The sequence below is a fragment of the Physeter macrocephalus genome, chromosome 11 (assembly GCF_002837175.3).
Source record: "Physeter macrocephalus isolate SW-GA chromosome 11, ASM283717v5, whole genome shotgun sequence".
Classification (NCBI taxonomy): Eukaryota; Metazoa; Chordata; class Mammalia; order Artiodactyla; family Physeteridae; genus Physeter; species Physeter macrocephalus.
Window position 1 is genome coordinate 174,108,577 of NC_041224.1, and position 24,075 is coordinate 174,132,651.

Here is a 24,075-nt window from a genome sequence, read left to right on the forward strand (position 1 = left end):
AGTGGAAAAGGTACAGATTGACAGTCAGACACAAACTGGATTCACTGCCATCAGCAGCCCCCCTTCATCTGTTCACTGAGTGTTTTCTGAGCACCTAGGGCCTGCCTGCCCGTGGACTGGCGGGTAGTGTAGACACGGCTCTGCCCTCACGGAGCTATGAGTTCACGGCAGACAAAGGAGACACACGAGCACACACGTACAAATCTGCGCCTTGTGGGTGTTCCGTAGAAGAGCCCCAGGAGGGAAGGAGGGCACCTTCTTAGCCAGGCTGGCAGAGAAGACCCGCCCCCCTGAGAAGGAACCACTGAGGCTGTGACTTGGGGAGGGGAGGAGTTGGCCCTGGGAGAAGAGGGAGGAACATTCCTGGGGAAGGAGTGGGCGATGCTAATGTCCTGTGGCAGGGTATGCACTGAGTGAGCAAGAGAGACCTGGAGCTGCATTTTATTTTAGATGCAGTGGAAGCCGCCACCGGAGACTGATTTTACCTTCTTTAAAATCCCTCTGGATAGAAAACAGATCAGCAGTTGCCAGAGAGCAGGGCACTGGGGAGGGCTGACAGCCAAGGAGACTGCAGGCAATGTGCAGGGTGATTGAATTGTCCTGCGGGGCACGAGGGTGTGGATACACGATTCTGCCTTTGTCAAAACTCACAGAACCAACCGGACACCACAGAGAGGGAACTTGACTCTGTGCAATTTTTTTTTAAGTTTTCTATTAAAAAAAAAAAAAAAGATCCTTCTGGCAACTGTGAAAGGGAAGGGTGGGAGGGGCAGGAGAGTAAGTGGGAAACCGGCCAGGGCTAACGGCAGTGGCCTGAGTGAGAGTGGCTGGGTCTGGGCTGGCGGTGGCTCAGGTTGTTGATCTCTGGGAGCCTGTTTCCTCACTGGGGACAGGGTTCCCACCTAGAAGCTGACTGCGTGGGCTGGAGATGTCACCTGTAACCTGCCTGGAGGGGCCTGGCTAGAGCAAGGTGCTGGGCACTTGGGAGCCTGGTTGATTGTGTTTTCCAGAGGGTGTCTGGGACTCACCAGCCAGGGCAGGGGGTGGAGGCTGGGAGCTGCCTGGGGCTGCGTTAGGAAAACAGACTTGAAGGTGAGCCAAAGGGGAATTACTCAACAGTGAAGGGCACCCAGCTGGAGGCCCCCAGGCAGAGGAATGTGGCCCAGTTTCTCTCTCCCAGGGAGAGTTGGGGAGAATTCAGAATCTGACTGCAGTGCCAGCCCGGGCAGAGAGGGATGGGGAGCAGAGAGCTCCAGGGAAAGGCTGGCTCTTGGGGGCCATCCACCGGGAACCAGAGGCTCCCGTCTGCAGGCTACAGTGCAGAGGAGGCCTGCATTCCTGCTCCAGCTCAGCCACCCTCTAGCTGGGGGACCTTAGGCAGGTTACTTAACATTTCTGCTTCGTTGTAAGACTGATGCATAGCCCATGGGAATGCACCTCTCTGAACTGAAAATACACAAAACAAATGGATGAAGTGAAATGGAGGCCGATGTTGATGGTGATCAACGGTTAGCCCACTGAGTCAGTAGAAACTCGAACTGTTACTGAATGCAAGTTCATGTGCGCGATGTACAGGGAGGCCAAACAAACCGAAACGTCAGAGTCTGGAGCAGAGGAAGGTTTATTGCAGGGTCAAACAAGGAGAACAGGTGGCCCATGGCCCAAAAAAACCCCGAACTCCCCGAAAAGTTTCAGCAAAGCATTTTTTTTTTTTTTTTTTTTTGCGGTACGCGGGCCTCTCACTGTCGTGGCCTCTCCCGTTGCGGAGCACAGGCTCCAGACGCGCAGGCTCAGCGGCCATGGCTCACGGGCCCAGCCGCTCCGCGGCATGTGGGATCTTCCCGGACCGGGGCACGAACCCGCGTCCCCTGCATCGGCAGGCGGACTCTCAACCACTGCGCCACCAGGGAAGCCTGCATTTTTTTTTTTGAAAGCAGCAATTTACAGCTTTTTATTTTTTAAATTAAAAAAAAAATTTTATTTTATATTGGAGTACAGTTGATTAACAACGTTGCGTTAGTTTCAGGTGTACGGCAAAGTGATTCAGTTATACATATATATACCTATTCTTTTTTCAAATTCTTTTCCCTTTTAGGTTATTTCATAATATTGAGCAGAGTTCCCTGTGCTATACAGTATCATAGGGGCAGAGCATTTTTAAAGGCCAGGCGAGGGCGGGGCAGCCCAGAGTCTGTGATCAGCTTGTGCACATTTCTCTGATTGGTTAATGGCGAGATAACAGAGCAGCATCACAGGGATTAACCTTATCGATCCTTCGGCGCCAGAAGGTCTGGGGGCAAATGCTCATGATTATCCATTAGTTAGTTTCTTCCATTTGGTGGTGGTTTTAGCATCTGAAAAACTCAGGAAATGTGCATCAGATATTATTATCTAGGTACTTCAGAGAGGAGCTACAGCAGAGGAGATCCGGGAGGGGTCTGTCTGGGAAATGTCCCACAGGGTTCTGCTCGGCTCCAGAGTGCCCCCCAGGGCAGTGTCCTTCTCCACAACCCTCCAGCAGCATCCGTGCGCTAGGCGTTTGAACCTATGAGTGGGGAACAGCAAGGGGTAGGGGCACCTCTTGATGCGGCTGCTGTGAAAACAGTCTGGCTCTTCCTCCAAAAGTGAAGCACAGAGTTACCACATGGCCCGGCTGGGTACATACCCAAAAGATTGAAAACAGGAACCCAAACAAACACTTCTACGTGAGTGTTCCTGGCAACGTTATTCACAATGGTTGAAAGGTAGAAACAGCCCCAAAGTCCATCCATGCGGGAAGGGACAAACAGATGTGGTCCAGCCATATGACAGAGCATTGCTGAGCCTCAAACAGGAATGAAGGACCGCTATGTGCCGCCGCGTGGCTAAGCCTCAAAAACATGACACTGAGAGTAAGAAGCCAGGCCCCAAAAGCCACATGTCATAGGATTCCATTTCTATGAAATACCCAGAGTAGGGAGATCCGAGGATGCCACTCGCTTCAGTAAATCCCCTCTCGGAGCTTCAGTCTCCCGATGAGGGGGTGGGAAGGGGAAAGGAGGGGCCTCGGCACCGAGCCTGGTGGGCGCTGGACTTGGGTCCCAGGTTCCACGGGAGGCACGAGGAGGCACAAGGACCCTGCAGGTAGAGCCGGCTCCCTGGGGACCCTGGCTCAGCGGTCAGTCCCTGGAGAAGAGGGGCCAGGGACGCCAGGAATCAGCCTGAGCTCCTCACCCGTAGGATTTCCCAAACTCGGCAGCCCCCCAGCCTGCTGCCCGGGCAGGAAGTGAGCAATCGCCTCTGGACATACGAGCAGCGGCAGCCCCAGGGCCAAGGACAGAGGTAGGAAGCAGGGTGGCCAGGCCGCCTGGCAACCGAGGCCTCCTTCCCACAAACCTGCCGGCCCAGCAGGACGAGGCCCCCGCCCACCTCCCAGGGCAGCAGGGAGACAGACAGACAGACAGAGGAAAGACTAGCCTCCTTGTGCCCTTCGCCCCCACCTCCTTCCTCAAGTTCCTCTTTGATCGCAGCTCTGAAGGTCTTTGCACCAGAAATAGCAAGGATTTCACTCACGCCCTAAATCTGAGGACAGGGTGTGGGAAAGTCCAGTTGGACAGAAATTGTGAGGAAAAACACCCATATCAAGGAGTTAAATAAAAGCAGATGAGTTTGCTTTCTGCCATGTTTCCACTGTTTTGGAAAGAACCAAATACATATGCATGTATAAACTGCAAAATATAAATGGTGCTATTTCGGTGATTTCACATACGAGTTAAATGCACAGATATTTGCACTTCAAGCTGAGCGATATAAAGGTGAATGGTAAAATGCATGCTAATAAATTAAAATTTTAATTCTCCTTTACTCAGAAGGACTTTAAACAGCTAGTAACTTATCACTGGGGAATGGACACCCCGGGGGTCGGAGCTGGGGACTGAGGGCCAGCTGTGCCCAGGACGAAGCTTCCTGCAGGGCTATGGGGGCCTCTGGGGGTCAGGGGCGAGAACAGAGGCAGAACGGAGGGGACTGCACATCGGCTGGGACTTGCTCTGCAGGGTCCGTGGACGTGGGCATCAGCGTCAACCAGTCCACACTATAGGCTTTGTGCATGTTTTGCTCTGAATCAAAATCCGTGCTCACCCAGTTTTTCAGGATTGGTTTGCCTGTTGTATGCCGGGCGGCTGCCGAGGGACGGAGAACAGGGGTTGCTTTCTGGTCAAGACCATAGAGTTCTGGACAAAAGCACAGCCCACTTCTGGAGGTGGATGGAAAAGGGCCTTCCTGGGGAGGGGACTGAGGACCTCAGCCTCACACACAGACATTTGGAGAGAATGTTCTGGAACACTGGGATGGAGGGGCAGACATACATAAACAAACAAGTGTGCGTACATGTGCATACATAGCTTGCTTTTGTGCTGTTCTATTTTATGGGATCTTTTCTCCACCCCAGTGAGGTTGGATCTGGGGGCTTTTGCCCATAGACTGACCTGTGTCTTCATTCCATCAGCAGGAGTTCACAGGGGCCCTGCTATGTGCTGGATGATAACAGACAGGATAATAAATAAATAAATAAGACAGGAGTCCCTGCCTCATGGGATTCATGTCCAGGGGCCATGGAGGAAAACTTGGCACTGTGGAAGGAGGCGGCCAGGCTGCTGAGTGCAGGCGGGGTGCAGCCTCCACCAGGCACATCAGGAAAAGGCCCGTGAGCGGCCCCTAAAAGCAGGGCGGGAGTTTCCAAAGGAAGGGCACTCCAAACAGAGATCACTGCACGTGCAGAGGTGTGGAGTCAGCTGCCATCTGCCACATTTGGGAGACTTAGATGACTGCGTGATGCTGAGGCTTAGGTTTGGGCTTGAGCCGGAGAGGCCAGGGGTCGGTTGTTATCAAGCCACAGAGGGGCCCTGGCTTAGTGCGGAGGCCATCAGGGTTATGCAGGAGGAACTTGGGGCCTCCTCTAGTTGTCCCTGAAAACCCCCGGGCTGTCTGGAGCCAGAGTCCTGGCAGGGCTGAGCCCCCTTGTGACCTCAGGCTGAGCTCCCTTGTGACCCCAGCCAAGTGGACAAATGGAAAGGGGTAGAATAAGTCAGGGCTGTCAGATTTCGCAGGACGCGTTTAGCTAAATTTTCTCATAGCAAAAATGAAATACAAATATGTGCCGATCCAGATATAAATGAGTGTGGGTTGCTACTGAGTTTGTGAGAAATTCCTTTCGAAAAGGTTCCCTGGCCTCAGTGGTGAGCTCCTCCCAGACATGGGTGCATTGATTCATTCACTTCTGCCTAACAATGCACAGACCGCCTATGCGGGTGTCTGATAAATCAGCGGATGGATGGATGGATGGATGGATGGATGGAAGGATGGGAGACCGGATGGGTAGATGGGTGGATGGGTAAATACAAGTGTAGGTGAATGGAAGAGTGGGTGATTATTTTACAAGATTTAAAGATTCTTTTGTTGGAAAGACATGACACAATGGCACTCAGATAGATGAAAGGCAGAACTTTTTGTTACTTACTTCCCCAAAGGAGAGATGTCTTCCAGGCAGGGCCACACAGGGGTTGCACCTGGGGACAGAGTAACAGCAAGCTGGTGCTACAGGGAGAGCTTACGTACAGCAAGCAGGATGGGTTAGGCAGCTTTCTCAGGCTCCCTGTGGATTGGCTAATTTGAATAATTTTGTAAGTTCCAGGGTATAAGGGCTGTCCATAGTTGTTTGGTACCTGGCCCCCGCGTGATTAGGGCAGGTGCATAGTGGCTCAGAGTGTGAAAGCCCGAGAAGGGAAGTGATGGGAGTGTGAACTTAGCTGTTCAAGAAGAATTGACAGGGCTTCCCTGGTGGCGCAGTGGTTGAGAGTCCGCCTGCCGATGCAGGGGACACGGGTTCGCGCCCCGGTCCGGGAAGATCCCACGTGCCGTGGAGCGGCTGGGCCCGTGAGCCATGGCCGCTGAGCCTGCGTGTCTGGAGCCTGTGCTCCGCAACGGGAGAGGCCACAGCAGTGAGAGGCCCGCGTACAGAAAAAAAAAAAAAAAGAAGAAGAATTGACCAACCGCCAGCCAGGACTTCAAAACTGGGTCAAGATAGCAGTCCACCCACACCCCAGAAAAAAAACCTATATTACAGTGGTGGATGGAGAAGTGTATAGATGGACGATGCCTTTTGGAGCTCTCTCTGTCAATAGTATTTACAGAAGCATCAGCACTGGCTTCAGATCTTTGAAGATTTTTCATCTCACAGATGTAGAACCCTAGAATATGTGAGCTGGAAGGGACCTCACAAGGTCTCTCTCTCTCTCTGACATCTGAGGGACTCAAGATGCTTTGGATCATAGAAGATCCTTTCAGTAATTTGGCAAAGACTATAGATCCTCTCTCCTGGAAAAAGCATACAGCACAGTCCATGTTATAGGGCTGGTGGACACCGGGCAGCCTGTCCACAGAGCACTGCTCCCATCTAGGAAGTCAGAAACCTCAGATCAAGGAGTCCCAGCACCGTAGAACCAGCCACTGTGCAGAGGAGTCACTGAGACACCAGGTCACGGAAAGGACCACATTCAAGTTTGTGCAACCAGTTCACAGGCAAGTCAGGCCTAGATCCCAGGCCTCCACGTTAACCCTCCTGGGACTCAGTTTCCCCGTATCTCTGATAATGGAGTTGGACTCAGTCGCTGGTTTGAAGACTTGGTTCAGAGAAGTTACAGGGGAAGGAGAGACGGCAGGTGGAGTTGTGACCCTCCCGTTTATTCCCCCAGTCCCACCGGACCCACGGTATCGGCTCTCTTTTGAAGGAAAGGCTTTAAGACTTTTTCCAAAAATGTTCGAAGGCCCCATACTTTCCAGCTTCTAAGCTTCTGGGAGCGTTAAGTGCTGTGGTTTGTCAGTAAGTCTCCAGAGCGAAGCCAAGAAAGCCAATCAGTGTTGAAGTGGGAGGAAACCACAGCCAAACGTCCCCAAAGAAATGGCTGAGTCTCAGAGGCACAAATCCTTCAGTGTCACCAGAAAACAGGACCGGGAAAGGTGTTCTGTCTCTGAAGATGTTTCTGAGTCTCTGCTGCCATCACCCCTTGGGAAGTACACATGGCATGAAAAACAGTCAGAACTCCGCTGCCTCCCTGGCCACCCTTGTTTCTACCTTCTGTGTAAATGCCCACTGTTTACACCTGAGCTCAGACACAAAACAACCACATAGGGAAAAGAAATAATGATAAGCAATAAATGTGCTATTAGACAAATGTATTCACTTGTGGAGTGTGTCAGCTACCTACCTCAATACCAGAAAGAAGAAAACTAGTATTTTAGGGGTCATCTGCTATGCATCCAATATTCACACCCAAATTTCATTTAGTTGAGAAAAGGGATGGGAAAGTGGTTAAGAACAGATTTTGGAGCCAGACTGCCTGGGTTCCTGGGAGGATTAGCTGAGTTAATACATTTATGGGCTTTAAAAAAGCGCCTGCCACGGGGCTTCCCTGCTGGCGCAGTGGTTGAGAGCCCGCCTGCCGGCGGGTTCGTGCCCCAGTCCGGGAAGATCCCACGTGCCGCGGAGCGGCTGGGCCCGTGAGCCATGGCCGCTGCGCCTGCGCGTCCGGAGCCTGTGCTCCGCAGCGGGAGAGGCCACAACAGTGAGAGGCCCGCGTACCGAAAAAAAAAAAAAAAAAAAAAGCGCCTGCCACAGTAAAAGTTACATACATGTCAGGACTGTTACTAACCCCCACTTCTCCCCTCTCTGAAATCTGTCGCCATCAGCTGCAGTTCAGAGTTCAGAGAGGTTAAGTCACCCGCCCGAGGTTTTTCGCCACTGGGACTGAAATCCAGGCTGACTTGGAGCCCAGAACACGCTTGCCAATCCGAGCCTCTCAAGGGCAGCCTGTCTACACAAGAGGAGCCTCTCAAGGGCAGCCTGTCTACACAAGAGAACCCTCCGCGGACTAACCTGGGAATCATGCATGCGGCTCGCCCAGCGCCCCCGGCTCGGAAGGCAGCCGGAGCCCTGAGCAGATGCAGCCACCCACTGGCCTCTCTGTAGGTCTAGGTTCTGGAAACTGCAGCCAGCCTGGCTGGGGCCGGCGCTGGGCAGGAGCCGGAGCTCTGGCCTAGGCTGGAGGTGGAGGGAGGAAGTGCCTAGGAGGGTGATGACATCACAGCCCAGCCCTTGAAAGATGATCTGTTCCCGCAGCCACACTCCAGCTCAGCTCCGGAGGCTCCTCGGAGGACTGGGGCCCTCAGGCAGCCCCGCTGGACCAGGGAGCTACGAAGTACCCGCGTTTGTGCTCCGGACAAGGTGGGTGCCGGGCAGGGGCTGGTCCAGCCGCCTCACCTTCTCGGGGAAGGACAGGCAGACCAAGCACAGAGGGAGGGCGGGCAGATGGGTGACATGGGAGCTGATTCCCAGGCTGGGTGAGAAGTTTTCCTCAGGTCCTAGGGAGTTTGGGAAAGTTCCCTTCCTTCCCTACAGGTGACAAGAAGGGCTCCCAGCAAGAGAAATGTTCTTGTTTGCTGGAGGTTTGTCTTCTCCCTGAATGGAGGAGACAGACAGGCAGGTGTGTATTTATGTGAGCCATTCAGTGACCTGACTTTTATAGACTTTGGGTGGACTCCTACACTAAAGCAGAGAGGGTGGTGAAGCAGGGAAGGTGTGGGGTTTAGACTCAAGAATCTGGCTTTTCACTCATAGCCCTACCGCTCATTGGCCCTGTGTGACCCTGGACAAGTTACTTAACCTCTCTGAGCCTCAGTTTCTCGTCTGCAAAGTACCCTGCTCGCCTGCTTCCCGGGGCGGCTGGAGTTAATCAGACCACAGATGGAAGGGGGTTTGTAAACGATGGCTGATGTGCACTGGGGCGGTTGTGGTGATAACTCAGACAAGCTTCGCATCCCTCTCGTCTGGTCCTGCCTGTCCAGGACTGAGGGATACAACAGTTTGTTTGTTCAGAGCATGGGCTTTGCATCCAGCCCTGGGTTGGCACCAAGCTCTGCTCTCATCCCCTGGGTAATGTTTTTGAGTCTGTTTTTTTTTTCCCAGTTTCCTGAGCCAGAAAGCTGACCTGGCAGGAAGGGGGGGCAAAGACAGAAATGGGCTGATGAAGTGAAGTGTCGCATATACAGTAGGTGCTCAATAAATCGTAGCCGTTCTCAGAGCTGCCGAGGGCAGGTAGTTTCCCCAGGCTGCGAGGTGGGAGTTGCTCTCCCAGGCAGGTGAGAATGTGACTCCTTGAGTCAGGATGCCTGGGGCTCCCACCAGTCCACAGGAAGTGGGGGCTCTGGCCCAGGAGTGGGCCATGGGGGCCCCACGGCCAACCCGCCTCTTATTCCTTCTCTCAGTGGGTGGCCGGGGGCAGGGTGAGCGACCCCCCAGGACACTGTCCACCCTCCTTATCTGGAGGAAAACTGTTCTGTGTCCTTCTGGGCCCTGGCAGCAGTCGGGGTGAAGAGGACATTCCACAATAGGAGCCCCACAAGCTTGAAGGAAGAGTTCACTGTTTTTCTCCTGTTCAGGACAGGAGTCAAACAGGGGGTGGGGAAGAGCCAGGAGAAGGGGTTTTGGAGACCACTGCAAATGCAGGCTCCCGTGCTGGCCCCACAGGCAGGACCCCAGGGTCCCATCCCAGCTCTGCCGGGAGCTCACAAATCCCCTGCAGCCATGCCCTCCGAGGCCATCACAGAACAGATGAGGAAACGGAGTCTCCGAGCCAGGACGTAACTGAGCAAAGCTCCCTGCTCAGGGTCCGGGGAAGGCCTTGACCTCTTTGGGACTCAGGTCTGTCACTTATAAGCAGGGGAACATTCCGATGATTGACGAATGGTGAGACTAAGAACGTGGGATTAGCCCGAACTGGAGACATGCTGGCCAACGGCACCAAGCAGGGGAAGAGCCGTGCCACGTGGTCTCTGCTAACACAGTGACCGTGTCTGGATAAAAAGTTCAGAGGGGATCCGAGGGTAACACTAATGGCTGCCTTTCTGACCTGTGCAGCCTTGGGGTCAGAGAAGGCACTGGAGATTGCCCTGCAGACCCACCAGGGGATTCTGGTTTTCAAAATCAAAGTAGGGATCATGTCTGTCCATTCACAGCTGGCTCGCCTGCACGGAGAACTGTGCCTTCCATAAAGTGGGCACAGGTCAGTTTTTGCTGAATGACTGAATGGTAGATGGGTGGGTGGATGGCTGGATGGGTAGATGGATGGATGGATAAGTGGATGGATGGATAGATGGATGGATGGGTGGATGGATGAATAAATGAATACTGGTCACTTGGCAGGCACTAAAAGCACACAGAGCATATTACTAAGTGAAAGAAGCCAATCTGAAAAGACTACATACTGTAGGATTCCTATTATATGACATTCTGGAAAAGGCAGAACTACAGAGACAGTGAAAAAAATCAGTGGTTGCCAAAGTTGGGGGGAGGGAGGAATGAGCGCACAGAGCACAGAAGATTTTTAGGGCAGTGAAACTACTCTGCATGAAGCTGCAGTGGTGGATACATGCCATTATACATTTGTCCAAACCCATAGAACGTACAACATCAAGAGTGAACCCTAATGTAAACCATGGACTTTGGCGATCTGATATGTCAGTGTAGGTCCATTGATTGTAAGAACACAGCACTCTGGTGCAGGATGTTGATAAGTGGGGAAGATTGTGCACGTGTGGGGTAGGAGGTATATGGGAACTCTCTGTACTTTCTGCTCAATTTTTCTGTGAACCTGAAACTGCTTTAAAAATATAGTCTAATTTTTTTTTAAAGCACACAGTGCAGGACTGTGTGTTGAGGATTCAGAAGGCGCTTAGGGTGTCCCAGAGCCCTGAATCAAATGATCAGAGCTTCCTAAGACTTGATACTAAGACTGAGTACATCACTTCCAACACCCACCCGGCCCAGGAATCCCCTGACTTCTTTGTGCACATGCTTCCCGGAACGGGGAGGTCACTATTGTACAAGGCGGCCTGCTCCATCTCGAGAGGGTTGTACTGTTAAAAAAGCCCTGCCTTAGACTGAAGCTAAATCCCTCTCCCACTGAGCATTGGGCCACTTTCTATCTCTTGGAGTTGGACTGTATAATTCTCATCCTATGGGTCCGCCCTGAGCAAAACTTCCACAGCTCTTCAATCAAAATACACTTTCCAGATCAAACCCAAGAAGTAAAGTATCCCTTTGACTCTGGCATCTGTAGGGTTCTATAGGCTAGAAAAATGTGAACCACCTCCAAAAAACAATCATCACAGCACAAAGCAGGGTGGAACAAGCACAGGCTCTGCGTTCGAATTCTGACTGTTTACTGCTGGAGAAGCTCTCTGAGCCTCAGTTTTCTCAAATGTACGATGGGGATCATCCTTCCTATTTCTGAGGAGCATGGAGAGGTTTAGCTCAGGTGGTGCTAGTGCAGTGCAAACAGGGGCCAGGCTTACTGCAGGTGCCCACTTAGCAGAGGGAGGGCAGCAAGGACCTGGGACTAGCAGAGGTGTTGTCTGCCCTGCAGTGGGGTCGCTACAGCGTGGGGGTTCCCAGGGAACAGGGTGCCCCAGCATGCCCGCGCTCATATCCCTAGGCAGCACATCTGTGGGTGGCAACAGCCGGAGCCCTGTAACTTTTCCCTTGAGGGCTCAAACTTCAGATTTCCAGCCCACACTCCCCAGCGCCTCTGGGCCCCTCTGATTTCTCTGGCCAGTGGAGCTCTGGGAAGGCGGGCGCAGAGAACTGGCTTCCAGACCCCGTCCCAAACTCGCCAGCTGGCTGAGCCAGCTCGGCGAGGTCGCTTTGCTTCTCTGAGCCTCACGAAATCAGCAGCGCCTGTGCCAGACACCTCGTGGGGCGTCTGTGGCTGTTACCGTGCTGCTGTGTACCTGTGACATAGTGTTCCCTCTTCTTTCCTTTGGGTCCCCAAGTGACCATATTCCAAGGGAGTGTGGCCTGACGGTAAGACCAGCCATGGACACACACTGCCTCAGCAAATGGCTTTCTGGGGGGAGCAAATGTGAAAGGAACTCAGGCCCTGGCCCTGCCCTAGACCCCAAAGCCACCATCCCCAGATCCCTCCTCTTAATCCCCACGGCCGAAATTCAGGGCCCCCAAACCCTGGTACCCAGGGCTGTATCACCGCCCCCTCCCATGTCATTTCAGGAACCGACAAACACACTCTCCCTGAGAACTCGGGGCCTCAGGCAGCTCCCAGCCTAGCTCCCCTGCAGGTGGATTTGGGCCTCAGGAAGCATCAAGCTGTGTCCTGCCTCTCCCACCCAACTGAAAGCCCCTCCAGGGAAAAGACTGAACCCAGCCCAGCGCATGGCACCTACTATGAATACCTGTACAGCAGGGGTGACACCCTGAGTGCAGTGTGGAGGCTTTCTGGTCCTTCCAGAGCCTCTGAGATTGCACCTTCCAGCCAAATGGGAAATTCATCCCATCAAATAATTCAAGAAAAGGAACTTCCCCACAAGTTCTAGGGAAAATTAGCTGATCAGTTAAACCAGTTCAATTCTAAACTATGGCTAACAAATTGGTTGTACTGTGATTGTGAAGCTTTGTAACTGTTTAGGCAGGATACTTAAAATAGGCATAAAAATTAGGAAATAATCTGGAACAAAAATTTCTTATTATTTCAGCTAAATCTGAAAAGTGAGAAGAGAAAAAGAAGGGAGGAGGAAAAGCGTGCTAAAGATTTTTTTTTAATTGAAGTATAGTTGATTTACACTAAAGATTTTATCTTAGCTGGAAGAACAGTTATTTTTCTACTCTTGATGCTAATAGATGGATACAAGTTTTAATATGTTTGTTAAAATTTTAAAGGTAATCACTAGAAGAAATGAAGAGTATATATATATATATATATACTCCAATTTTATGTACATATATAAAATTTTTTATATATATATATTTTATATATATATACTCTATATATACTCTATATATACTCTCTCTCTCTCTATATATATATATACTCTCTCTATATATATATACTCTTCAATTTTATATATATATAAAATTATAGTATGTTATATTTGTAACATAATTATTATAAATTATGATAAATTATCTTACTCTGTATTCAACAAAGGAAATACATTCTAAGGAATATTTCTAGAAATTGATTATGTTCTAGGCCTTAAAGAAAACCTTAATATAGTCCCAGATATAAAACTCTTACTGGCTGCATTACTTGACCATACTGTAGAAATTAATATCAAATATAGAAACTAAACATCACAAATCACTTGTAAATTTTAGAAAATGCTCTTCCTCAGAACTCTCCCATCAGAGATCATCAAAACTGAAGTTACAGGGGCTTACCTGGTGGCGCAGTGGTTGCGCGTCCGCCTGCCGATGCAGGGGAACCGGGTTCGCGCCCCGGTCTGGGAGGATCCCACGTGCCGCGGAGCGGCTGGGCCCGTGAGCCATGGCCGCGGAGCCTGCGCGTCCGGAGCCTGTGCTCCGCCTGCCGATGCAGGGGAACCGGGTTCGCGCCCCGGTCTGGGAGGATCCCACGTGCCGCGGAGCGGCTGGGCCCGTGAGCCATGGCCGCGGAGCCTGCGCGTCGGGAGCCTGTGCTCCGCAACGGGAGGGGCCACGACAGAGGGAGGCCCGCGTACCACAAAAAAAAAAAAAAAACAAAAAACTGAAGTTACAGATATCTGAGACAAGATCAGTTACAAGAACACTGTTAATCAAATTTATGGGATACAGACAAAGCCATACTCATAGTTGAACTCATGTTAATAATAATTATGATGATGATTATTATATTATTGTTTATAGACATTGCAAGTAAATGAATAAAATGTTCAGTTCAAGAAGCTGGATGGACAAAAAAAGTAGAAGAAAGAACAAAAGAAAGAAAGAAAAAGAAGTAGAAGAAAGAATAGTGATGACAAAACAAAATGATTAATTAGAAAGGAAAAAAACGTTAATATCAGTATTCCATCTAAGGAGAAACCAAAAGCTGGCTCTTTGAAAATAGGGAAGGGGAAGGAAATATTAGGAAGTGATCCGCGCTATGCGGAGCATTAGAATCAGTTGCCCACAGGGAGTGAAGAGCAGCCACTTTATCTGGGGTCAAGAGTGGCCTGCAGCGAAGTTGGGGCCCAGCATCGCAGCCTTCCCAGGCTGTGGGAGGGAGGATCCGCCTGGTTGGGGGTTTCTGTTGGCCCCATGAAGGCCTTCTTTCCGTACTGGCCTCCTGTTCCCTGGGAGGGTCCCATGTCCCTGAAGGTAGGAGAGCAGAGCTCAAAGCCCTGCCCCCGGCCAGGACCTGGGCCTGGGATCCCATCATCTCTGCTTCAACCTTTTACACCTAAGTCTCGATCAGAGCCCGCGATCCAACAGGCTCCCAGATCTGCTAAGTATTTAGCCACCAGCATTTTTTAAGAGTCAATATTTTTAAAGTGGGATATTTCACATCAAAATTCAGCTTCCCAGCTTCTCTAAGAATGCATTCGGCTCTGGCAAGGCTGAAAGTTAACGCCCCACCTGGCCACACACAACTCTTTAGGTCAGACCTTGGCCGTCGGAGTGCCCACCCCTCCCCCAGCGCCAGCATCTGCTCTCACCTCCAGCACCCCACTTTAATGGGCCCCTGTGGGCATTTGAATTTGAGGCCCCGCTTGGCACGTTGAGAGGTGCGGGACTGGTGAAGGCCACAGAGGCAGAGCTGAGCTGGTTACGACTGGGAGAAAGAACTTTCCGAGCAGATTTACAAGGGCAGCCTCTCCCCCACACAGCCCCACGTAAGGGAGGGCAAAGGCAGCCCCTCCCCACGCCAGCCTCTGGGGGCTGAACTCTAAGATGGGCCTGTGATGGGCTTGACTCTTCCAAACAGAGGGGAAGAAGCTGGTGTGAAGCTGAGGAAAATCTGAACTACCCAGGATCCTAAGCACACGATGCTCTCCAATGCCTCCGAGCCTTCGTTCATGCTGTTCCCATGCCTCTGATGCTTTTCCACACCTTCCTCAAGCTTCTTCTCCTACTCAGCCTTTGAGATGAAGGGGTCCCTCCTTCCAGGAGGCCTTCTACACCCCTTCCCAGAAGCTAGGTCCCGCCTTGGTGCCCCGCAACTGCCTTTGGCCCCTCAGTGACAGCACTAGCCATGCTGTGCCGGCATCATCTGTGTGTTTGCCTCTTCTGCAGCCTGTGAGCCCCCTCAAAGGCCGGGGCCTCATCTTAGCCCTCTGTCCATCCCCAGCCTGGTCCCCAGGGACCTGCAGCGCCCTCCTGGCTGTTAGGGCCTGTACCCTGGTAGGCTCAGCAGGCCTCCTGGGAGGTTGGACTCTGCAGTGACAGCAGGAAGGGCATTCCCTGAGTGTGGCCTCTGGCATCCTGGAGAGAGCAGGTGTTCCAAGGAGGCCTCTTTGTCACTGCAGACTAACAGTCGGGTGGCAGGTTTCCAGGCTTCCTTTCTGTGGGTCTTGCCATGCCCCCATGTCCTAAAGGCTCTGGGGCACAGATGAGACTTCTGAGCCCACCAGCTCTGAGCCCGGGTGCCTTCCCCAAGGGAATGGGGTCCGACCCCAGGGGGTCCCGTGGCAGCCACCGGTAGGCCTGCATCACTCTGCAAAGTCCCTTCTTTGGGACCCTGAGTGCCAGCTTCTCCGAAGGTGGCCTCCAGCCGGTTCCAGTCCCTGGGCAGAGCCCGTGGTGGAGGACACCAGCCTCATCCAACAGCCCAGCATTCTGATCGAGGCTTGGCCAACTGCTTGCTGAGTAACACAGGGCAGGTCGCCGACCGGCCTGAGCCCCGCCTTCCCACCTGCATCAGGGGATCAAGACCGCCACCCACAGCCTTTGTGCAGCCGACACAGCAGGACGGCGTGTGAAACGCCCACACCGCGCAGCGCCCGCCCATCCCCTCCTTCCTGAACCGCTCGGGAGAGGCTCTCTGGGCTCCCAGCGCAGAGGCTCCTGCCCACGGGGAGTGCGGAGCCTGGGGGAGAGACAGGCGGGGGCCTGGGAGACTTGGACTCAGCACCCTGCTCCTGTGACCCCAGGGGCCAGCCCAGAGGACCCGAGACGGTCACGTCCTCTGCTTGTGCTAAGCCTCCTGAATCCAGAGCCAAATGGCAGGATCTCCACCTTCCCCTTCCTGGGCCTCTGTGTGCCAGCCTGCCACACACACTCACACATCACACACACACACGCACACCGCACACCACACACTCACAACACAGACGACACAGACACATACACACACGTACACACACGTACACACAAATACGCCACACCACATACACACACGTACACACAAATACGCCACACCACACACACATCACACACACACGCACACCGCACACCGCACACATCACACACACACACGCACACCGCACACCGCACACATCACACACACACACGCACACTGCACACCGCACACAACACACTCACACACACACATACACACACCGCACACCACACACCACACACACTCACACACACACACGCACGGACTCGAACCCGTGTTTCCTGCATTGGCAGGCGGATTCTTAACCACTGTGCCACCAGGGAAACCCTTGGGTTGGTTTGTTTTTTAAATCAGTTAAAATCACCTGGAGATAGCCAACACTGACATTTTGGTAACCATTTTTTCCACACATTCCTCTGTGTATGTGTGTAAAACACACCACACACGCACACACACCACACACACACACCGCACACCACACACTCACACACACAATACACAGATGACACAGACACATACACACACGTACACACACACGCACACACACACACCGCACACCACACACACACAGCACAGACGACACAGACACATACACACACGTACACACACGTACACACAGTCACACACACACACCGCACACCACACACTCACACACACACAACACAGACGACACAGACACATACACACACGTACACACACGTACACACAAATACACCACACCACACACACACACATCTCACACACACACACATACACACACAAATAAATACACCACACACACACTACACTGCACACACAGACACACATGTACACACACAGACACACACCACTACCTCTCTGCTGCCTGCATGTCCCCATAACCATCTTGTGACATCTATGCTCTCTGAATTGTCGTTGTGGGCAGGGTTCAAGTTCTCTCCCAGGAGGGTCCTAGACCTTTAAAGCGGAGGGTGGGTCTAAATGGGGAAGGACATGCGGTGGGACAGACCAGGCGGGAGCCCACCCAGGGCCCCAAGAGTGTATATCTCGGCCCTACCCTGGGCACCCTCTCCCTCAGAACTCTGCTAAAGCTGCTAAGCGGGGATGCTTCCCCCCAAGCGTGGACACAAGGCTCTCTAGAGGTGACAGAGCTGGTCAGAGGCGGCGCTAGGACTGGGACCTGGTCTGGTTCCCCCACGAGGACGCCAAGGCTCCCTGGATGGGCAAAGATGTCAGGGTGGGCATCAGGAGGTGCGCTCAGGCCGGCGGCAGCGAGGACACCAGCCCTGCCCCTGCGGGGGAGAGAGCAGGTGGGGAAGCGAAAGAGGGGCCAGGGCTGGAGATGCCGGGGGGAGTCCGGGCCTTCCCACTCTGGGCCATCATCCCGAAGCCCCAGCTGGGCGCTGACTGCCCTGACTGGGCCGCCTTGCATGTCCCCAGCGGTGTACACGTGTGTTTACTGCAAAAATAAATCACAGCCACGGGGACCTTCAAGTGGCCTGGGGAATTTCTTCCAAGAGCGTGTGTGGACCGTGGTGGCCGTGGCTGAGGGGGTGGAGGTGGGCCACCCGGGGCGGTCACCGCACAGAACACGCCTGGATCTGGGGTGCCGTGGAGGCAACATAAAAGGGAGCTGAGGGCTAATGAGATCCTGGTGGCCGGGGCTGATCCCGCCGGGTCCTCGCCACAACCCGCGGGCAGGAGATAACGTCTCTAGTCCTGCAAGTGGGGGGACCCAGGCCCAGAGAGGCGGCCACTGGCTCAGTCACACTGTTGGTAAATGGCAGAGCTGGCATCTGGATGCCTGCAGAGTGACGCTACCTCCCAGCCTTTTTCGTTTTGCTACAGGTTTGCCTCAAGGGCCAGCACTGGCCTGACTGAGGATGACCTGAGAGGGTGGTGAGGATGGGCAGCCAGGTAACCCAGAGGCGGGGGAACAGGGGGAAGCGGCAGGCAACACACAAAGGAAGGAAACTCAGGCTGGCTTCAGCTTTGCCACAGCAGCAAATACACCAAATCCAACAGAGGAGCGTCTCCAGACTCAGGACAGAAGCAGGCTGTGACAGCAAATGGTCTTCGTGAGTGAAGGCGGCCGAGAGACATGCTGAATGTGAAAGGGCTCAGAGAACACGCCATCCTTGCAACCATCGTGAAAAAAATCCCTCAATGACGAAACCCAGGTGACAGAGACATGAGTCAAAATGAAGAACAGAGGCTAGGGAAGGATTTTTGGTTCATCGGGACCCCAAATGTAAAATATCAGGCTGAATCCTGTGACAAGAAGTGGCTTTTGGGTCCAGCAGGAAATCCCACCTTCCCAGAGTCTCTCTCAGCAGCTCCCCACCTGGTTGCACTTTCTTGGGTTCTTAGAAGCCCACTGACTCCACCTGCTTGATACTGACCAGGGTTCTTGGCCTTCCCCAAGCAATAGAAATTGACTAGAGGCCAGACAAGAAATTCAGGCAAGACTTATTGGGGCCCCTGCTGCGTGGGTGGGAGGGGGTGGGTGAAAACAAGTAACAGTTTCCCTTGCTTGGACGCCGAGGAGGGGCGAGCTTGTTCCTAATATGGGGTGAGGGTAGGGGTGTGTCCAGGGATCCAGCCAGAGGGGTGGCGTAGGTGTTTTGCCCACCCCTCTGGTGGTGTTGAGTGCAGGGGCATGCTAGTACACCGCTTTTGCTCGCGACACCCTGTTTTTGCTCCCAGCTCTTCAGAAGTGGCAGTTGGGGTTTTTTTTGGTCTTTTTGTATCTTTTTGTCTGTAATTTGCCCCAGCTGCACATGCACACAGTTTTATTTTTAGTCCCTTATAATTTCTTTGTAATTTGTAGTTGGAGGAGACGTTTGTCCAGGTGCAAGCACTGCAGCAAAGGGTCCCAAGTCCCAGCCTGTCTCATGCTCAGGACTGGTGGTTGGGTAAGACAGGAAATCATTGAAGAAACAACTCATAAATACACTCAACATTTCGTTTTATATGAAAACATAATTACGCATTGATTTACCAGTTTTTAAGTAAGCAAGGCCTTTTCTTTGAGCGTGAGCTGGCTGATTATCTTTCTTCCACAAGCTAACCCATCATTCATTCTCTATTTTGAAAAAAATAGGAGAGAACACTTGGCTTATTTAAATAGTTTCATTCCAAAAGCAATCAATGTTCTTCATAGAAAATGTGAAGGCTACTACAAAGAATAAAGAAAACACAAAAGCAACACAGGATCCCACTGGTCAAAGGACCCACCACTAGTAATAATTTGGTATTTTGCCTTCCAGATTTTTTCCTGCTGTGTTATACACATGATTTAGTGCCCAGCTTTTTTTCCCCACCTGGCCTGATATCAGAAGTATTCTCTCTCTTTTGGTGAACTCTTTGGAGCGTCATTTTTCACGTATAATATTTAATCAGTCCCCTGGTCCGAAAAGTTTTGGTTGTTTCTTATTTCCCTAATCGAAGGACAGGAGGCTTTCCCTGTCCTTTTGACTGTTTTCAGAAATACCAAGCAAAAAGTAAAGGGCATTTTTTTAGGTTCTTGATTTGCTTCATTGAATTATCCCAAAATCAAATGTTCTGGAGACAGGTTTGAGAGCCAGTCAACCCTCTCTGCCTGACCCTATTCGGAGAAGACCATCGAAGCTGTCGTCTGCCTGCCTGCCCCCTTCAGTGTGTGACGGGCCCATTAAACATTTGCAAACCAGATTGTTTCAATGTGGTCTTGGCTCCGAGGGTTCCTGAGGAATCAGGTCCAGGCAGCCAGGGGCTCGAGGCAGTGGGCTTGGCATCTCACCAGATGCAAACTCCTCCTAAGAGTGATCCCTCACTGAGTGCCTACGAGTGACCAGTCCCATTCCACCGATAAGGAAACTGAGGCTCCGAGAGGTTCAGGGACCTGGCAGTGAGCAAAGGCACAGAACTGTTGCCCTGGGTCCCCTGGGTGGGCTCCAAGCTGGGTGTGTGGGAAGGTGAGCCGCTGGGGTGTGGCCTCCGTCTGGCACAGTCTCCCCGTAGGCCGGGGACGCCATCTCCCAGCCTCTTCCTTCTGCTTTTGCAAAACTGAAGTACGCGGGGACTAGGCAGCTCGTGGCGTCAGAAATGCCCCTCCATCCCGGCTCAAGAAGTTGGAATTTTCCGCTGCTTTAGCACTGAGATGATAAACCCTGGGGCCCCGCACCCACAAGCAGGGTCTGCGGAGGTCTCAGAGCCCCGGGCCAGGACAGACAACCCCTTGTGCCAGCTGAGCTGCAAACCAGGGTCCCTCTGCAGGGTTATATAATAGAGATACTAGCACCCTCCACCCCCCGCCACTGCTTCTCTCCCCCTCCCACAAGGAGAAGGCAGCCTAGTGCGGGGTAGAATAAGTGCAGATGTTGGGTGGTCTGAGGCCAAACCCTGCTTCACAGCTGGGTGGCCTTTTGAGGGTTAGTGACCTCGCTGAAGTTCATTTTTCTCCCTGAAATCGGATGGTGTCTTACCCAGTGTAAACTTCCTATGGTGTTCTTGGAGAACTAAGGGAGATAGGGTCTGTGAATCTACTGACATACGATGGGCAATTGCAGTACCTTCATATCATACAAATTTAATATATGTGTCTCAAACCAGAAAGGCCAAGGGGCAGGGGAGCCATGCATTGGATGGGACAGCCATATATGGTCCTAGGGCTAAATCCATAGAATTTAAGGAATCTTGGTCCAAATACACCAGAAACGCTGCCCAGACTTTACTTGAATACTTCCAATGACAGGGAACTGACTACTGCTAATAGCAGTGCCATTCAGCAAACACTCAACAAGCAGTTACTTTGCCAGGACTGCGGATTCAGAGAAGCAAAGACTGTCCTGTGCTTGAGCGATTGACAATGTGGCAGTCCAGATGCGTGTAAAGAGAAAGAAAATTGCTTGTGTGTGTGTGTGTGTGTGTGTGTGTGTGTGTGCATGTGGGAACAGCAATGTCTGGAATATGTATTAAGAGGAAGTCACTACAGTGGGGAGACCCACCCCAGCACCAGAACGAACAGATTTAGAAAGCTGCTAATCACAGACTGTCACAGTGGGAAAGACCTTACAAAATAATCTGTGTGATCACGCCCCTGCTTGCCCTACAGATGAGGAAACTGAGGCCCAGAGAGGGAAAGCCACCTGCTCAAAGGCACATGCTGAGTCAGCGGCCCAGGGGGTAGGCCTAATAATAGTAATACTAACAATAGCAAAAGCAACTCTGATGGCAGCTACCGTGGGGGGACCCCAGCTCCGTGCCAGCCCTGGGGCTCAGCATCTGACAGCACCAGCTCATTTCAGCCCCAGACAACACAGAGGGGGACACGCTACTATTATCCCTGCCTTGCAGATGAGGACACCGAGGTTCAGACGGAAGCGGGGAGCTGGGGGTCAAGCCAGGTCTAGCTGTCACCTCCCAGCCTTCCCACTTCCTGGCCCCTGGCTGACGTTTGGGAGCCCTGAGGAGACAGCCCCATAGCTGGGGGACGGGCGTCAGGAGGGGCTCATGAGCGGGGTCTGCCTGATGCACTCGACCACAATCAACTTGGCTATTCTTTGGTTCTTGTCGTCTCTCTGGTGGCTCTGGGTGTTGTCACCTGGGTCCCCACCTAGGAGTCTGTGACCTTGGATACATCACTTTGCTGAGCCTCTGTTGCCTTGCCTATAAAATAGGCATCACATCCCCTGGCAGGACAATTATGTGAGGATCAGGGAAAGAACCGCCGATCAGGGTGCAAATCATAAACTGTAAAGTGCAGTGCACACTGCCACTGAGTAACCAGCATCGTGGGATTGTGTGCAGAGGGGTAGGGTCGGGACACTCATGCACGACTAGGGACAGGCCACCTCCCTCTTAGAGCTTTAGTTTCCTCACGGTTAATATAGGGTTGGACTAAAAAAATCTCTAAATGGCAAGATTCTTCCAGCTCGAAAATTCCCTAGCCCTAACACATCTGGGGTACCTGGCAGTTTACAAAGCACTTTTGTATCTGCAACCCCTGAGTTCGAATCCTACCACATTCCCACTCACTTAATAGCCGATGACCTTGGCCAAGGCCCTTTACCTAAACTTGGACAAGCCCCTCCCTGGAGTTGGAGCCTGTTTTGTTTTGTTTTTTTCTCTGACAAGTTTTTTATTCATATTTTGCTATAATTGCTAACATCTAGCAAACAGTCTTTTGAATAAGACAAAACATGCCTTATAAAGTGTAACAGTTCCCTACTAACAAATATATAGCAGTGTTCATTCTTCCCCTCATGTAACAGAGTTTGGTTGATTTGCTCCTTAAGCCTTTCAAGTGATAGATTCCCTTACTTTCTTGCCATTTATTTAAAGAAAATAGGTCTTTTGTCTAATAGCTTCTAGGTCTGGCTGACTGCATCGTTTTGGTGGTTAATGTGTTCCATTGTCTCCAGTTTTCTGTAAACTGGTAGTTAGGTCTAGAGTCTTGATCAGATTCCAGCTTTTTTTTGTGAGACTTCATTGACGGCATGGGGCTATCCATCAGAGGCATGTAATGTCTATTCAGTGATTCTAGCAGCCGTTGATCAAAGTCTAGATCCATAATTTCTTTTTTTTTTAAACATCTTTATTGGAGTATAATTGCTTTACAATGGTGTGTTAGTTTCTGCTTTACAACAAAGTGAATCAGTTATACATATACATATGTCCCCATATCTCTTCCCTCTTGCGTCTTCCTCCCTCCCACCCTCCCAATCCCTTTGCCTTAGCTTCCTCACGCTTACTTCCAGCAGTGTGCCTACTTCCAGCGGTGCCATCAATTCTTGAGCCTTTTAAGGGTTTTGAGGTGTAAACTGGGTTGTTTGCAGCTAGCTTGCCCATCACTGTCTTGGGACTCATCTTTCTTGGGTCTGCTAACTTAGTTACTACTCACCGATCTGGGTTCCAGCTTCCAAAATTATATTGCAGTTGCTTCCTTTCCCATTTTCTTTGGCCTTGTAAGTTTATGTCCTTTTCAGAATTTTTATTGTCCTTTTATTAGGGTTTCAGGAAAGAGCAGTGCATGTATTGAACCCACCATCCTTAACCAGAATTTTTTTTTGAATATTTAAAAAGTATAAAAAGGATCTTTAATATTTAGTATTAAAATAAAAATATCTTTAGCATTGTATTAGTAGGTGAAATTGCTAGTAGTAAGAAGCATTTATTCAGACCCTACTACTTCTCGAACAAAGTTATTTATTTATTTTTTAAAATTTATCCATATCTGCAATATTATAGACCTAACAAAAGTAAGCAGTTCGATTTGGGTTCCAACATTGAACAATCATAATGCAATATCAGGTTCAAACACAAGTAGATCTGGGCACATGTATGTGTTGAAGATAAAGCAACTACTGGGGTGTTTTAAGGATGCTCTGGTTTTTCAGGATGGAATTTTCTATGATCTTGATTTACTTAATTTGGCCAATTCTTTTCCTTTCCTTTCCCAGAAACAGGTTACATTATGACATAAAAGTAAAAGTTCGGTAGTATAGCGGGGACACAATGTCAGGAAAATATGGAACTTCCTTGTTCACTGGGAAGTGAACCAGGTGCAAGTAGACTTCCCTGGACTCTGCTACCTGGGAACAAGCCCTGAAGACCCAGTGGTGTGCTGGAACCCATGCCTGGGCCAAAAGGATCTTCCTGTGATTTATGTCATAGAGTGTTCTTCCTATGTTTTCCTCTAAGAGTTTGATAGTGTCTGGCCTTACATTTAGGTCTTTAAGCCATTTTGAGTTTATTTTTGTGTAGGGTGTTAGGGAGTGTTCTAAATTCATACTTTTCCATGTAGCTGTCCAGTTTTCCCAGCACCACTTATTGAAGAGTCTGTCTTTTCTCTACTCTATATTCTTGCCTCCTTTATCAAAGATTAGGTGACCATATGTGTGTGGGCTTATCTCTGGGCTTTCTATCCTGTTCCATTGATCTATATTTCTGCTTTTGTGCCAGTACCATA

At 51.2% G+C, this 24,075-nt stretch overlaps 1 protein-coding gene and 1 long non-coding RNA gene across 4 annotated transcripts in view; one reads left to right on the forward strand and one right to left on the reverse strand.

Annotated features, from left to right (window-relative positions):
• Positions 1–2,173: 2,173 nt before the first annotated feature.
• LOC102973837 (uncharacterized) lies at positions 2,174–8,001 on the reverse strand. Its single transcript, XR_449366.4, has 3 exons — positions 7,913–8,001; positions 5,498–5,546; positions 2,174–2,545 (listed from the first exon to the last, which is right to left on the reverse strand). It is a non-coding gene; the product is annotated as an uncharacterized lncRNA (long non-coding RNA).
• Positions 8,002–8,134: 133 nt separating this feature from the next.
• BDKRB2 (bradykinin receptor B2) overlaps positions 8,135–24,075 on the forward strand; it is a 38,588-nt gene continuing 22,647 nt past the window's right edge. The window contains exon 1 of one of the 3 annotated variants that reach the window (XM_007129509.4): positions 8,135–8,260. In XM_007129509.4, the coding sequence (XP_007129571.2) occupies positions 8,139–8,260 (122 nt within the window). In that variant the 5' untranslated portion in view covers positions 8,135–8,138. The remainder of the gene's footprint in view (positions 8,261–24,075) is intronic. The other 2 variants (XR_449365.3, XM_007129510.4) reach the window with 2 other exon arrangements.